The sequence below is a fragment of the Numida meleagris genome, chromosome 4, assembly GCF_002078875.1.
Source record: "Numida meleagris isolate 19003 breed g44 Domestic line chromosome 4, NumMel1.0, whole genome shotgun sequence".
Classification (NCBI taxonomy): Eukaryota; Metazoa; Chordata; class Aves; order Galliformes; family Numididae; genus Numida; species Numida meleagris.
In genome coordinates, this window is record NC_034412.1 from 23,933,022 (window position 1) to 23,950,347 (window position 17,326).

Here is a 17,326-nt window from a genome sequence, read left to right on the forward strand (position 1 = left end):
ATGCTCTTAGCAGTTGCAAAATAGAATTAGAAAACTAACATTTATTAAATCAATTTGAATTTTAATACACATTTCAAAAAACGTGGCAGCATAAAAGGAAACGTTTTTAGAAACAACCTGAATCTACCATTTGCACTGTTACATTAACGATCAGGGCTCTCCTGTCAACAGTTCCAAAACACACTTGACCTAAACCACCAAATTTTGGTACCATATTTAATGCAGCAGTGAGATACTAAGGACTCCAAGTACTCCTGCATTTGTGGAACAACGGTACTACGTACGTAATTCAATAGAAGTCCTAATAAATGTACCACTAACAATCCCAGCAAAACTTAACAGCTCTGCAAAACCATTTAGAAACAATCCATGCTGCGCATTTTACTCCCCTGAAATCAGACTCTGGTCTGGCAACGTTTCTTACATGTACTGGACTGGGAAACAGATTTACATCAGTAGGTCACGATCAAACCACCGAATCAGGAAACTGTAGGATCCTCTTGGGTCAACACAAAAATCACATACAAGTTTAACTAAATACATTTTAATAGGACATCATTAAATCTCATGAGGGCTAGAAAACACAGATCTTAGGTACCTGGGTTGGCAAATAAAGACAAGAATACTAGGAAGCATTTTCCACCATTTACTCATTATCAAAAATATTTTTCAACTCTTCTTGCAAAACAAAAACAAAAAAGTACAGACTGGACACATACATCACATTTTTCTTCCTATGGCTTTAACCCCCCACCCTACCCACCCCACAAAAAAGACGGGGGGAGAAACAAACCAAAACCAACAAAAAGATCCAACCACGTTCACAGAAAATGACACCATGGTACACTACAAAACGAAAGGAGGTGCCATTCGTGTCCAAAGGTTTTTGCTTATTTCTTAGGTGAGTAACCGTCATTGTACGTGCTTTGTGCCAAATCAAAATATACCTAGCGTTAGGTCAGCAAGCACTGCAGACTCCATTAGATGAATTAAAGGAAAGATGGAAGCAGTTAACTTGAAAGATTCACATACAATTTAACATGCTGTTGAAACAGGAATTGCCTTTTAAATTAGAAGTAATGTTTTGTGTTCTAGTCAGCCTGTGTTTAATCTGTGCTCTGTCATTCCAAGAGGAGAAATTTCTGCTTTCCCAAATCAACTGAATTTTTTAGGTTGCCACTGAAATCTTAAATACAAGACAAAATGCTTCTGATTGTAATTTTATTCCGGGATTATGATTGAATACACTTTTTTTTTTTTAATAATAAAGCTGAACTCCTACAAAGGCGTTTTCATTTTTAACGCTTTTTGAGATGAGCTCTCTGGCAACTTTTTATTATTTTTCCACTTGGGGTCTTTTCAGCCCAAGTCACAAAAACACTGACCTTTGAAAGCAACTTTCAAGATATCACAGAAAAATGCAATGGATTCCAGATAAATCATACAGCTTATTCTGTCTAACAAACATCCAAATATTTGACCTTTGACAGAAATCCATCTTCTGCCCCAGCTGAGATCCTGTCAGCAAAGAACTGCCCTCAGAGGGGTAGCTCCCAGGTGTGTTGTGCTTCAGCTTCAAACAGAAATACCCAGCAATGGTAACTGCAGGAGGTATCTGCGTACTGCAGTCACTGACTGGCAGCAGAACAGGGGCAGTGAAAAATCAGCCATGGAGCCTCTTCCTCGGAAGCTCACAAAAAACAAAACAGTTCTGTTCTAGAAGCAGCAGCACTAACAACAAAATCATCAGGAACTGGCAACAAAAGAAAAAAAGGAGAGGGCTCCTATAGAAGTAGCGCTAGTCAAACTTGAGCCTTCTTTGCGTACAAGCAATTTTTCCAGCCCAATCCAAGTAGGCACATGCCAAACAAACGGAGCTGGTGTGGAGGGCATTAACAGATCAGGAACGTCCCCAGTGGAAGTGGGAAGAAAAAAAACTGGAATGATGGTATTGACAGAGATAGGGTATTGGAGTCAGCGATTTAACGTTCATGTCCAGGCAACTGATCTCCCTGACCCTTGTTTGGAGAACTCAACTGCTTTTTGGGCTATTAGCTTTCTCAGCATCTTACTGATCTTAATGTTTAACTGCTCCATAATCAGTTCTAACAATCGCAAATTATCTGCCCTTCTCAGACTGTGTTCTTCAGCTAAACGCCGCATTTCCTACAGAAATACGAGGTGATTTTCTGGCAATAGTGACTGTAACCAATTGATAATTACTTTTCTGCACCATAATCTAGCACAGTTTACACAGGCTAACTAGATACCACTTCTCTATGTTTAAGCAGAAGCTTTGACTGAGCACAAAGCATGAGCAAGTACAATGAGGTTAATATACTCCTTGCCAAAGATCTTGTGAGAAAATCATTTACATCAGCAATTCATCTCAAACTATGAGGTGCTGTACGAACTAAAAACAGTTTTAGGGTAACTCCTCCATTATCTGCAACTATTTCCCAGACACTAATACACATAACATAGCAATGAAAAACACTTGATACAAGTGATCTAAACGCAGGAGCTCCAGCAAGTTAAACAGAACCATAGCTGCCTTTAAACTGTAGCAGTTCCCCTACTGACGGCAGGGAAAAGGAAAAGATTCAACAGTCATATCTCACGTCTATAGCTTCATCCAAACTTTTGTCATCGTGTGTACTGGCAGCTAAAAACGTAGTTACTGGTGACCCTGTCACATTGATTACACTGGTGCTTGTGCTGGCATTGCGCACCGCAATGCTTGTCACATTAATGCCCAAAGTAAGCCTAGTCTGCTCCAAGGCCTTTTCTGGCACTGCAAATGCCTCCAGCTTCTTCTCCCCATTAGCCATGTAGGAGTTTTGGCAGCCACGGCATATGCAGTCAAGGCAGGCTTTGCGGTTAGAGTAGCAAGGGCAGCGTTGGCCACGGCATGTAAGAACACTTGGATTTTGGGTGGCACGACCACATTTACACCCTTTCTTTTCTTGTGGCTTTTTATATACAGTTTTTGTTGGACTTCCCGGCATAACGTTACTGCTAGGAACTTTCTCCTTTGCTTTGTCTTTTGTTTTCAGCACTCCTGGTTTGGCTTTTGGATGAGATTTCTTAGGGGCATGTTCTAAATTCTTTTTCACACTTTTGTTAGACAGGAGCACAGTTTTACTTATTTTGGGAGTAGTGCCTCCATTAGGTACAGTTGCAACAGGCTGCAAAGACATTTTACTTTCCTGTTTCACTGTTACAGGAGCTGATGCTCCCAGTGTTGGGCCACAGATGATGCTGGAGATGGGTAGAGGTTGAACCTTTTCACTGTCACTTTCTGATCGAGATCGCTTTCTGTTTAACTTGACTACCTTGGGTGTTGCTGCTGTACATGAGATCCCATGAGGAGAAGCATCTGTGGACACAAAAATGTTATGGCTAAGAGGCGGGGGAGAAAGTTGTAGGAAAGGGCCATTAGTCACATTTGCCTCCAAGCTGGGCTGCAAATTAGAACCACAGACTTCGGTATTAGAAACGGTTTCTAAGCTCCGGAGAACTTCCTCAACACTAAGGAGAAGCGATCCACCTGGTTTTATATCTTCACTAAAACTGCAGATGTCAATGCCCGTTGTACACAAGTCACTGGTAGAAACCGGGTCACACACGGGCTGCAGGCTGCTGGAGTTATCTTCATTTTTCATATACTCTCCGGTACTACATACATCAATTGTGTTTGCATGTTCAGGAGAAGGAATATTCACTCCAAGTTTATCTACTGAAAGCCCATTACAATTGGGCAACCCGTTGATAACAGAACCTCTAATATCAACATTCTGCGTGCTCTCAGGTTTTGATGTCAAATTAGCTGGAGGATCAGTTGTGAGTTCCGAGGTTGAAGGTACTGGGGAATGTGTCAAACACAAAGCCAAGGCTGTATCGGAAGATTTTTCTGTCTCTTCGTGGAGTGGTGATCCATCTTTGAGCAAAGCCAAAAGATCTGCAGAACAGTCGACCGCTTGGATAATATCTCGTGCCAGTGGAGTTTGCGTTATGTACTCGCAGAGTTTCTTATAGCAATTCACTAAAATGCTTAGCTGCTTATTCTCCTCAAACTGTTCGTAGTCCTTGCACCAACTGCATGACGGTTTCATCATCATCTTCTTGCCCTTACACGTTTTGCAGACATAATGCTGACATGTGGAGTTTGTAGGAGCAATAGGGTCTTGTAGCAAATTTCCTAAAGAAAAAAAAGAAAGATTACCATGAACTCAAGCCAGGTTTCCCAGATCATACAGGATGGATTTCTTGTAACATGCAGCAATAAATGGCCTGAAAAAGTCCAGCAAGTCACAGGAAAACATACCATGCAAAGAATCATCTAAAAATTCTCACTGTTGCCATATCTGATTTTAAAACTTCAGAAAAAAATAGAAATACATCACACCATGTCACTGTACATAATTGAGTGTGCTGCTGCAGCCTTTAGAAACACTCCTAGCTGAAACAAAACCAGTCCCTATACACCCTCAGCAACTTCTTCCACTGAAAGTTACAAAAGACACAAGATTTCTATGAATTTACCAAAAGAAGAACTACTACAGAGATTTTAATTAAAACAGTGAAAACAAATGGAGACTGAATAAAGGGAAACCCTACAAGGAATGTAAAAATGATGAAATAGCAAGCCCAGAAGGAAAGAATGCACAACAGAGACTGTTTCACTTTTCATTTGGCTGGGCATAGCTTTATGACAACGTCACCAACGAAGCACAAAGATTTTGGCTTTGTGAACAACAAAAAGCAATTAAATGGCTCTTATGAATTCTTATTAAGTACCAAATAAAACACCTAATAACGTATTTGAATAAAAATGAAAGAAACCTATGTTGTTCCTTAATAGATTAATCTTGTGCCATAACAGAAGGTGGAACCAGGGAACAATTATCTTGTCCAGGGGAGCGGCGGATCCCCACTTTCCAATTCACAGACACCCATCAGTGGAGCAGTACTTAAAGTAACAGCAGTCATCATAGCCACGATGCTTCAATACTTTGAAGTGTCAAAGCCAGCTCACGCGTCCTGAGCAGATGTAAGGGAACTGCAAGAAATTTCTCTGAGATCTTACTGTTAAGGAAAAAAAATATTTCAAAAAAAACCAGTTGCTAATGTACTGAACACACCTGACAGCACAGGCTTCGTACACGTGGTGCTGAAAATCTGGGAGGTGCGGTTTTCAAATCTCTGAAACAAGAAGTCTGGATGAATGTTTTTGCTTGTTCTTAAGAACAAGGCAAGTAACGTGGAAGGATAAAATACAAAAGAACAGTGCTAATTTAAATTCTGCACAGAAACAGTCCAGCTAGTAACTATATCCAGTATCACTTGGTTGGTTTTAGCCAGCTCCAGGCCAGAGAGGTATTTTAACACCTAAGTAAACTGCAGAGTATGTATGGTCATCTACAGCAACAGGTTTCCCCTTTAACAGTAGATGTTCAGCTTTGATCAGCACTGTCTCCCCATGAGGAGCCTCTGTTGGATGAGTGACAATAACCAGTGAATTCTCACCCAGATTTTGCACCAAAGCGAAGCATGCTCTTAGGAATGAATCAATAAAATTTGGAAAATTGGGAGCAGAAAGCAAAGTGTGCAGAGTAAAATAGACTGAAAGAACAAGTCATAAACATCTTCTTTCATCAGTTGCTTTCAAGGAAATTTTAAGTCAGATGGACCTTCCACAGTAGGTTCCTGTGACAGCCCTCCGGAGCAATATAACCAAAGGAACCTCGAGTGCACTGAGTAACAAATTCAGCAAAAACAAGCCCAACTTTTCTACGTTGTGTTAACTTAGTAGGGAACCCAAACCCTCAGGAAGAACAGGACATACTAACCACTGGCTGCAGTAGCACTTAAATCACGAACTTGTCCCTGCGCTCTACCTTTTATGAAAAAGCTCCACGCCCTTTCCTAACCCAGCCTTCCCTGCCTTTCATTACAGAAACAACTTTTGAAAATTCATCTTTTTGTGTGTTTGAAATAACAGGAAACTTTCATTAGCACTGTCATTTTGCAGAGCTCCCGAATCCCACGAATGAGCAGATGAAGAGACCATCCTGTTTCCCCTCTGAAACCTGAATCCCTTGGTACTACCAGGCCATGAGAAATGCCACTATGCTGCAGCTGGAACTGCAACTATAGGGGAACATGCAGCGTCCGAACACAGCTACTCAAATGCAACACAGAATGAACCATGAAGAGAAGAAGCTGCATGACAGAGAGGGGTTCAAAGCACAGCTGCAGCAACTGGAAAACGAGTTTCATGACCAAAGAGTAGGTACGTAACTTATCCTTGCTGCTCTAATGAGAAGGGCTGACTGAGGAAGACTGACTCCAGATCCTACAAGGACAATAGCAAAACACTCTGCAAGTTAAGCAGTAAGATTTAAAGCCAACGGGTGGAACCTGAAGTCACACAACGCAACCTGCAGCAGAAATGTTATGTTCCCTTTAAATGACACTATTTACAGAGCAACACAAGCAGAGATGTCCACCGTGGTCACAAGGTAACATTTGATTTTGTGAGAAAAGTCCATAACCACCACTGGGGAAAAACAAAAGAAAGCCTTACATTGCATCAGCTAGTTTTAAAAGCTGTGTCTGTAAGCGGAAGGAGTTTACAAGCAGCTGCTGGGCCCTCCTGGATCTTAGCCCTTCCAGCAGGAAAAGCAGAAAGCTGTGCTCTGACTCGAGCAAAAAGCAAACACAAGAAACACTTGCTCACGTAATGCTCTGAGGCTTCAGCAGCCACCATCAGACTACATATGCATCCACCGCACTTCCATCAGGAAAAGGCCACCGGATCTGGGCCTGTGCCTTGATCCACCTTCAGCCTCTTTTTGCTTCTTAAGAGTTACGGTGATCAACACTTTACAGATTACAAAGTACTAAAATACTTCAGAGATCAGACCAAATAAAAAATGTGCAGTCACAATTTAACTTTTAATTAGATTTTTTTTAAATCTTGTTGACAACTGTGCGATTCATTTATCCCAAAATACATTTGGCTGAAACTGCTGAATGGGTGCAAAAGCTAAAAGAAGATATTAAAAAAAAAAAAACAACGTGGCAATTTCCAGAAGCTATGGGGAAGACGACAGATGGACAGACAAAACAAAACACTTTGTATGCTCTCAGTGGAGGAAAGAACACAGTGAGTTGTACCCTCCATAAATGCCAGCAACCTACACAGGAGAGACGTTAGGAATGCCTGAGCCATGGGAATATTTTCAGCTTGAGCTCATATCTCATACTCATTCTGCAGTCAAAATTTATTTCTTGTGTGTGTTCTGTGGCACTTACTACTCTCTTCAGATTCAGTATTGCTAATATTTAAAAAAAAAAAAATCAATCATGAGATGCAAATTCACAGAAATTTAAGTTTAATTAATTTTAGTACTTGGGGAATCATGCTAAGTCAACAACATTGCCCAGAAAGGCAATATCTGAGCTCTTACCAAAAATCTGGAGATACTAAGCTTTGGGACGTTCCAAACTGTTGGACTGCAAAGGCTCCCAAATTACCAGATCTTCCCAGATTAAGATTATAAAGTTCACTGAGAAAATAATGATGGAAAGGCTTCCAAGATATTATCTAACCCACCCTCAAACCCAAGAATAACCACACTGAGTTAGACCAAAGATCCATCTAGCACAGTGTCCCATCTCACTAGTAGCCAAAAACAGATGCCTATGGCATGGACTAAGAACAAGGCAAGCACACCCTCAGTCCTTGCCCAGCCTTTTAGCTGTTATTCTTGGAGATGGAGTGTCCACATACTCACTAACCCTCAAGATTCTCTCCAGAGGCTCGCCTCATCTCTTTTTGAGCTGTTTCAAATGTTATCTGTCACAACAGGCTTTCACAAGAAGGTCCCTGGTCAGTTACTGTGCTAAGAATGACTTTTTGTTTCGAACCATTACGCCTACTAGTTTCACTGGACAATCTCTGGTTCTTGTGTTGGAAGAGGCTGACAGCCAAGCCCTACCCCTTACCTACCTCTACTACACTGCTCACAGTTTTACAACCACCCATCACATATCCCCCCTGTTGTTTCTTATCCAGACTGGGAAGCCTATGCAGCTTTATACAGTGCCATAATAAACTTCATCACCATTCCTCATTTTTATCATTTGTTTTACTTTTTACTGATACTCAGCACCAAGTCAATATTTCCACAATTTTATATTGAAAAGCTAAGATCTCACTTTTGGCTGGTAGCCATCAACGGTGTATCACTTACATACATTGGTACATTTATAGAAACTCTTTAAGATATAAAATGGTGTGCTCTAAGTAATATTTTTCTCCATGTTTATCATTCAATATTTATCTGAGCTAAATTTCATTTGCTATTTTATTGTGCAGTCACTCTTCCTCCTAAGATCCTGCCATGCATCCTCAATGCAGCCCTTTAGTTTTACTAACCAAAATAACTCGGCAGTACTAAACTTCACCTCATCTTTGCTCAGCCTCTTTTGTTCTTACAATGCCACCAGTAAGAGGCTTCAAATTTTCCTAGACAACATCAGCTCTTGACCTCCCTATGAGGTCTTTAATATGAGCACTTACACTTAGTAAGCAGGATATACAGAGAAAAGACTTTTAATATATTATTTACAGAACATCATGACCATCCTGGAAAGCTGTTACCAGGAGGGAGGTCATTTAAACCCCAAGGAACACTTCCTATGAGTTCCTTAATGAGCATTACTCCGTAGCTGCAGGAAGAAGGGAAGCATCTGCAAACTGTATCTCACAGACCACAAGAGGAGAATTGGGCACATCATGATTATTAGGTGTGTGTATCCAGCAAATGTGCTCCTTTCATTCTTATCTACCTTGAACAAAGGCAGAGCACCCTAGAAAAGGAGGTACATTCTCAGCACATAAAACTGCTTTGATGCCCTTGGAAAAGCCTACTGGAACATTCTATATTGCCTTTTCAAAGGCCCAAATTTGTAAGACTGATATAAGTATTACATCCTAACTTGATGAAGCAAAATTAAAAAAAACAGTCCAATTTTGCTACAAGTATAAATAAATGTATCACTGGAGTTACTCAAATATTTCTCTGCCAAAACAAAATCTTTAATCCTCAACTGCATTCATATCACCAGAAATCACCTTCATTTTATAGAGCTAGGCAAGCAAGTAGAAGCTCGATAGCCACATCCCTCTGCTGCTTTCACTCTACCTGAAAGAGACAGCCTAGCTGCTACACAGCGTTAAAGTAAGACTAACATCTATGGAGGGACATAGGGACATTCCAACCAGTTAGGCTTATAACATTAAACATTACTATGACTGTGATGGTTATGGCAGCATGTTCAAACTCAAACAACAGGCTTTAAAAGATAAATAAGTTCATCTTTTCGACCACCTAATGTTTATTTTCCACCCCGTCTTCCAAAAGCCAAGGTTGCTGTATTTTAAGAGGTTTTAAATGGCAATGTTAACATTTCCGCTATGAGCAAAAGATGAATTTGTTCCTACACAATTTAAGCACTCAAAGAATTACAACATACTTTTAAAGTTTTAGATTATTGAATTGTATTTATCACATGCTCTGAGTGAATAAGAAATAACAATTTTTTTCCCACTCCAAATAAAAATTCTCACTCATCAAACTTAAGTGCACAACCTAAACGCCAACCCTGCTCTGCGAGCCCTGTTCACTGCAGGGGAGTTGGACTAGATGGCCCTCAGAGGTCCCTTCCAACTCCAAGGATGCTATGATTCTAAGAAGCAGCAAGTGCTGTGGCGTGACCACAAGGCTCAGGAGATGGAGACTAACAAATTGTATCGTGGAAGGACTTCAAAGTGAATTCCTTTCTAGAAGCTGGAAAACCCGGTGCTTAATGTGCTTTGCATTATTTCTCAAGTTATGCATAAATGTAAAGAACATTTTTGGCCTCGCACAACTCCAACATAATATTGAGCAACTCCTTACTCCATAGTTACTCAAGCTGATCTGTAAGTCATAACAGAGTAAGAAAACAAAGTAAAGAAATCTGTGTTTGGACTCATCCACAGACCTGGGTAATTAAGATGTCCCAAGAAAGGTGCCTGTTGGAAACATATTAACATGTCTTTAAACACTGTGAAACACAATCAGTTTGATCAATATCCTCAGGTGAGCATCAGAACTACTCCATCATCTCCCATTACCTCAATGAGAAACACACACCTTAGACGACATCAGAAGGCAATGCTGTAACTTCGCTTTGCAGCCTCCTTTGGAAGCCTGGCACCACCCAGATCTCAGGGTGGAAACCACAGACACTCCTCCCACCACGTTTCTCAATTTTGCTTTAAGACCAGAGTATTTTTAGTTTAGAAACCAATTTAAATTCAACTGGTACAACCTTGTGTTGTCAAAACGTGTGCAGTACAACGCAGACAACCTTGAAAAAGCAGTTCTCCCAAGAGTCACGTGCAGGATTTTAAACAGGAAACAGTGAATTTAAGTAAGGTGATTTAAGAGGAAGAGAAATCAACCAAGTTCCTGGCTAAAAATTGGTGTATTCAGAGAACTGCCAACATGTGATGCCTGGGCAACAGTTTTCATTAGTTAAAATAGAGAGAAGAAGAAAATATCAACAAAAAATACCTGAAAAAAAATGTACCGATCTACATCTCTTTCAAACACAAAAGGGAACTGTGAGCTGGCAGCCCAGATCATGAATCAGCCTTCACTTTCCTCAACAGGAGAAGAATGGACAAAGAATAAGAATTCCACTCAATGTTTCCATCACAAAAATTAAACATGCGTTTCACTTTAAACCTCTGATATCCTGGAATAACTCAGAAACAGCTCACATCTGCAAAAGAAAGTCCAATCTCATGCACATAAATAAGGCCTTTTAGGAGCGGGAATATGTTCCTTCTCCCTTTTTCCATCTCTATGACTGGAAATTGAATTTTCTAGAAGTTTTACATCTAAGTATCACACAGCAATCTTCCGTGGAGGACATCCCATAAGTGCTGCATACTTCAGACTGTCTCAGTACCATCAGAGAATTCAAACTTCAGTTGCTCTAGAATCATAATTCACTTGCATCCCACTAGTTTCTAGAAGCTTCTTCCCTTAGATATTTGTAGAAATTTCCATTATGAATGTTTGAAGAAACAGTAGCGTTTGAAAGGTCTAATTCACAATTTCCTGGTGGCAAAGCATAGCCTAGGGTGACAAATTCCACTTGGGGTCCAAACCAGCACTGCTGAGAGCTGAAGACAAGGGGGCTGGAGGAGGTCCCACCAGGGACCAGCACAGGGGAAAAGCAGTCAGACCTGCAGAAGCAATGGGGAATCAGCTCAGTGAGGGGCAAGGAAGGAAGAAAGAGAAGTCATTACCAAGCCACCAACACAGACAAGATGAAAGAGAGATGCACGTTTACACAACTCAGTGTATCACCAACTCGGAGAACTTTCACACCTGGCTGGTTGAATGAATTTGGTCAGCCTCAACTTCCACCTACAGTGTAAAAAGTTTCAACAACTAGGCTAACATGTTTATACAAGAGCAGGGTGGGAGTAACATCCCTACAGTGACATCAAATAAAAGAAAAAGGGTTGACATAACACTTTATTTAAATGCACACCGTTCCCCATGCTTGGCAGTTGCTTCCCTAACTCTGCTTTACCACTTAGCTCTTTGAGAATCTCAGCTGGAGGTTTGAAGGCTATCTCAACACATCCCACAGGAGCTGTGTGAGGTGCTGGTCAGTATTATCACACTGTTTCTTTGTTCCTTGTCGCCCCTTAATCTCTTCGAAGCCACATGTTGTCTCACATCCCATTACTTAGATTACAGGATGTTTAAAACAAGAGCTATATTCTTACCCTGCGTTTTCACAGTGCAGGCTACCTCTGGGCTCCTGGCCACATGTGTGGCGTTCCACTCGAGCCATGCAACCTTTCCAGTCCTTTTACATTCTAAAGAAGCAACAATCTTTCAAATATTTTCTAAATGCTTGTCAGAGGTTCCAGGGTGAAGATCTCCACCGACAGAAAAAAGCCAAATGATCAGATGACGATGTCCTACAAATGTTTTAACTGGTGTTCAAAAAGAGACTGTTAACGCAGGAAAGTCAACTGAAATTCTTAGCGACTTGAAGAAACCTACAGAGTATTCAAAATAGAGAGAGTCGCTTTTAAGAAGATTTGTATCTCAGATAGGCAGTGTTTTTAAAACAAAAATTTGTTGCATAAACCCTGCTAGGCTATTTTTAAATGGCACGTGGTATTAGCATGCAATTTAATAACAATCACGTTAGTCCAGAGACTAAAACACAGATTTCACGTCCTCAAAATACCTTCTGCCTAGTGCATACTCAGAGCACTTATTTCATCCAAAATCTCCAGGAAATGCTGTCTCACACACCCCTCTACCAGGATGGTGCTGCAGGTGATGCATCAGCTATGAAGCCGCCACATGATCACACTTCAATCCTAGAAGCACATGCTGCCGTCCCATCGCTGTAAGTTAACCTTTCCAACCCGCCAGGAAAGGCAGAGACCTGCAATGCACTCGGAGCAGATCTAGTTGACCAATTTACAATGCCATACATTACAACTTTCTGCTGATGCAACTTTGCTATCAGATCAGAAGCAAACCAGCTGGCTTGAATCCAATGCATTGAGCAAACAGTGAAAGCACAACCACATCAGCTGATGTATGAGGCTGTCACTCCTAAAACTAATTCTGTGACACTACATGGACAATCTTGACTGCACAATGAACAGCTACAGAATAACAAAGCCGAGCAGGATGCATTCAGAGAGAGGTGAATGAATTGGAAGTGCTGAAGCTGATGACAAGAGGAGTGCTAATTTGGGCAGTGATCTCCCAAAGGAAGTGCTATGGGATTTTAACAATTTTATATACATCACTGATAACCCATGCAGGATTTCTCCAACAAAGCACAATTTTTAGACATTTACAGCCAAAAGTTCATTTCACTAAAGTCCAGACAAGGAAAGTAACCAGACATTCAGTGTTCTGTGTTCTTGAATCCATATGCAGGTATTTGGAACTCAGTCTATGGACCACAGATGTTGAAAAAGAAGTGAGCATCTGAAAAACTCTAAATATTTTAGAGAGCAGACGGTTGGATTTTGGTGGTCAAAGCACCTTCTCTTGTTACCGTGGCATCTCACAGTGTATTCTCTACCTCAGTACTTAAAACTTTACCTTTTAAAACACCATGTGAGATTTAAAAGGTTCTGATAGCTGGACAAAGGCGCGTAGAAGGCAGGTTTTAAATGATCTTACATATACAAAAAGTGTAGTAACTCTCAGCACACACATGTATAAGGGGCAAAAAGTATTCTGAAAATATCATAGCAAGGTCAGAGAGCTGCAGAGGCACCAATGTTCACCCATGACAGAAGAGGAAGAGCAGGAAGACGAGAAGCAAACAAGAAGGTCAATTTGCCTTTACCAATCTGAGCTGAAGATTCGTGACTGCTGGTCAACACCAGAGCGGGCAGTTTTGCATTGGATAGGAGCACACTCCTGTGACTGACTGCCTGCAGGCTCAAGAGAGACACCTGAATAACTCTGCAGGACAGAAACTAAATGTTACTACATGGGCGCACAGCACCCATCCTCATAAAGAACCTGGAATTTACAGGGGCTCCCTATCTACCGGGCCACTAACAGAAGTCCAGACACCAAGACAATGTTGGGGAATCTCTTGAAGACAAAATCCTTGAGGCCAACAGCAGCTATGTTTATCTGAAAGTTAGCTGCAGTAGAGAAAAAGAAGTCCAAGTAGCAATCTTACAATTCAAAGATAATAAGAGCTGAAGAGAAGTGGAACCACCACAAAGCAGCTGGTAAGTCAGAACATCCATGGAGACACAAGCCGGTAGAAGAAAACAAACTAAAAAAGCACAGACTGCTCTACAACCTCAAAGGGACAAAAAAGCCATGCAAGAAATGCTGAAGAGGGGAAAAGGAGCTTGGGAACTTGGGCAGGGACAAATTAAAGATACACAATTTCAATAACATGGCATGCAAAAACAAGACTGCAGAAGGCCAGCAAGGGAAAAAGTCAAGGCAAGGAGAGGAAAGAACACATTTCAGAGGAGTAGTTTTAATATTTACGTGGGTGGATAGTGATAGGACAAGGGGGAATGGTTTTAAACTAAGACAGAGGAGATTTAGGTTAGATGTTAGGAGGAAGTTTTTCACTCAGAGGGTGGTGACGCACTGGAATGGGTTGCCCAGGGAGGTTGTGGATGTCCTGTCCCTGGAGGCATTCAAGGCCAGACTGGACGTGGCTCTGGGCAGCCTGGTCTAGTGGTTGGCGACCCTGCACTCAACAGGGGTGTTGAAACTCTATGATCTTTGAGGTCCTTTTCAACCCAGGCCATTCTGTGATTCTATGAATGTGGAAAGCACAGTACTAGTACTTACAAATACACAGTCCCTCTGTTAGTATCTTAAGAAAAAAAAAATCAGAAAAATACTATTCTCAGGCAAAAGCTATCAGATAATTGAGCAAAAGCAGTAAGGTTTTATGGGAAAAGACACAGGTAGGGATATTAAATAACAGGACCGAAGGTAACGTGCAAGAGACAAAGAGCAGAGCTGCATTCATATTGACATCAGAGTTCCACGAGGAAAAAAAAAAAAGTACTTGGGCAAATTATTTCAGGAAATGACGACGCAGTGAGCCTGGGAACGGGCTCCCTCTTTCCCCGCACAAACCGATCTCTATTTTTTAAGACTTTAAATGGGAGGAGCTAATGCTACAGGATGGGAAGCTTCCACGACTCGTTTAACAGCCCCAACGGCGGCTGTAAATAAATAAAATAGCTAACTTTGTACACCTCGGTAATTCAATTCAACCTTGATGTGACCACACATTAGCACAGACAAACAGAAGTAACCAGAGAGGCCAGAAGCCCGGCCTGTTCAGGAGATACAAACGCCCAGCACCGGGGCTTCCCGCGACCGGAGGAAATAAGCGGGCACCAGGGCCCGGCGGAGGCTCAGTGCGCTGACAGCTCGCCCCGGGCTCGGGGCCCACCGCTCCGAACGCAGCAGTTCAGAGAGACGTGCAGTCCCCGCACTGCTCCGGGTGCCGGCCCTTCTCCACAAAACGCAGAACGCTCTTTTTTTGGTGGGAAGGAAACAGGGGAAGCCTGGCAGGTCCCTGCCGGGCTCGCTGCGCTGGTTATCGTGGCAGGATAATTACCTGCCGTGCACAAAAGCAATCCAAACGCTGTTACTGGGCGCTTACAATTCCTGGCTCTCAATCTACATTGTTTCGTTTTGTTTTCAGTGAAACGTAAAGTACAAAAAGTGAAAACGGAATGCCAGAAGTTCTTCTTGCCCCTACGCCGCGCGTATTGTCTCGAACACCTTTCCCCACGCTCGCCCTTAGCCACCTCTCCTTAGAAACAATTAGCTGCGCTACAGCGGGCTGTTCCGACAGCCGCTAATGACGGCCGTACCGCCCTTCCCGACCGCAGCGCACGGGGAGGCACAGCCCGGCCCGCACCGCCGCCCCACGCCGCCCCCGCCCCGCTCCGGATCCGGCGGAGCTCCGCGCCGAGGCCCGGGGCCGCATTGTGCAGGGAACAAAAGAAAGGTCCTCACCGCACACGCAGCAGGAGAGGGACTGCCTGAAGTAGGGCAGCAGCTTGTTAATCTCGGTGAAGGACTGCGGATCCCCCGGGTCGTAGTTGAGCACCAGGCGGCTCGCGGAAACGTAGAGAGCAGTGGCATTCACCGGGTTCATCGCAGCCGCTCGCACGCCGCCGCCTCCGGGGTGAGAAGAACGCGCGGCGCCGAGTCCGTGCGAGCGGCGGGGGCGGGAGGCCCCGGGCCGGGGGTGTCACGTCGCTGCGGGGCCACCCGGAGCCGCGCGGCGGCGGCGGCGCGGAGGCCCGGCGGCCTCGGCCCTGTCACGGGGCCCGCGCTGGCTGCTGCTCCGCCTCCCGCGGGGCCTCGCTCCCAGCGGCGGCCTCGGCCCGCCCGCGGCGCAGGGAGGCGGCGGCGCTACGCCGGGCTGCGGGCCATGCTCCGCCGGGCCCTGCTGCTCTCCCCGCGGGCGCGGCCTCAGCGGCGGCCCCGCATGACGGCGGCCGCAGGGAGGAACCGCGAAGGCAGCTCAGGGCGGCGGCGGGCCGGGCCGCGCTGCCCGCTCCGGCGGCGGAGGAGGGAGGGAGGGAAGGAGGGAGGCGGATGCACCTGGGCCTCAGCGCGGCCGCATCGCCGCGGCCTCCTCCGCGGGGCCGGTGGCTGCAGGCTGCGCGGCCGCGGGCCGGGCGCCGCTCGCGGGGTGAGGGTCCGCCGCCCGATCTGCGCCGCAATGTCAATAGCAACCGTTAGATCCAACCGTCACTGCGGAGCCATCGCCGCTGCCGTCTAGCGCCCAGCACTACGCATGCGCGCCCGGCGCGCTTCCCTCCCGCAGCGGGGGCCCATCCCGCGGGGGGGGGGCGGGGGAGGGAGCGCAGCGCCCTCTGGTGGGGCCTGGCAGCGCCGCCCGCAACGGGGAGCGGGGCCGCCCTCGACCCGGGCGCGGCGCCGCCCTGAGGGGGAGCGCGGTAGCGAGCGCGCGCCTCAACGGCCGGCTCTCAGCTCCGCCGCTCCGCGGGCGGGGTTGGCCGCCGGCAGCGCCCTGCGCGCTCAGGCCTTCCCGTGTGCCGGGCCTCTGCCTCGCGGGGCGGCGGTGCCGCCTGGCTGCGAACGACCGTGCTGCGTCATGGCGAGCGCCTCCCCTCGGCGCTCGGCAGAGGAACTGGGTTCCGCTTCCGCCCCCCGCGGCCCGGCCGGGCAGGGCTCCGGTAGGCCGCGTCCGGGGCTGTTGTTGAGGGTCTTTTCCAACCTGAGCAATTTTATGGCTCTGTGACCGCCCCCCGAAGGAAGCGGCCGCCCCGCGCGTCTCCATCTCCTGTGTGGCAGCGCTGCCGGTGCCATTCTCCATGCCTCTGGTCGGCCCTTTGCGGACCGTCTGCTCGCATCTCTCTTCTTTCCCGTTGGTCGCATGCACGCTCGCCTAGAGCTGCCCATACTGAGACAACCAAGGGGTTCTGCTGATACCCTTCCGTTCCCCGATGCTGTTATGCATGCTCCACACACAGCCCCCCAGTGCGATCCCACACCAACATCTACGTGTACAGCACCCCAATCTTGTGAGCCCCCAGAAAACACCCAGAACTCCATGCACACGGTCAGTCCCTACCCTGACATCTCATGGCGCAGCATCTTCACTCAGACCACATGTATGTTGCCTGCCAAGTGCCCGATTCCTTCTCCAGCTCCCTTCCGTACACATCTCCTGCGCT

The 17,326-nt window shown here is 45.1% G+C and overlaps 1 protein-coding gene across 1 annotated transcript; it reads right to left on the reverse strand.

The window, feature by feature from the left end:
- Positions 529 to 15,804, reverse strand: MSL2 (MSL complex subunit 2). The gene is made up of 2 exons (XM_021394534.1): positions 15,633 to 15,804; positions 529 to 4,201 (listed from the first exon to the last, which is right to left on the reverse strand). Exons 1-2 carry the CDS (start codon positions 15,772 to 15,774, stop codon positions 2,604 to 2,606), a joined length of 1,740 nt encoding a protein of 579 aa, XP_021250209.1. The 5' UTR covers positions 15,775 to 15,804; the 3' UTR covers positions 529 to 2,603.

What these genes read in the sequence shown, in the direction of transcription:
- MSL2 (XM_021394534.1), bottom strand. Translation starts at nt 15,774, where the DNA reads ATGAACCCGGTGAATGCCACTGCTCTCTACGTTTCCGCGAGCCGCCTG. An exon ending in CCTCTCCTGCTGCGTGTGCG is followed by an intron (nt 4,202 to 15,632) that starts GTGAGGACCTTT and finishes TTTTTTCTTTAG; the next exon opens with GAAATTTGCTACAAGACCCT.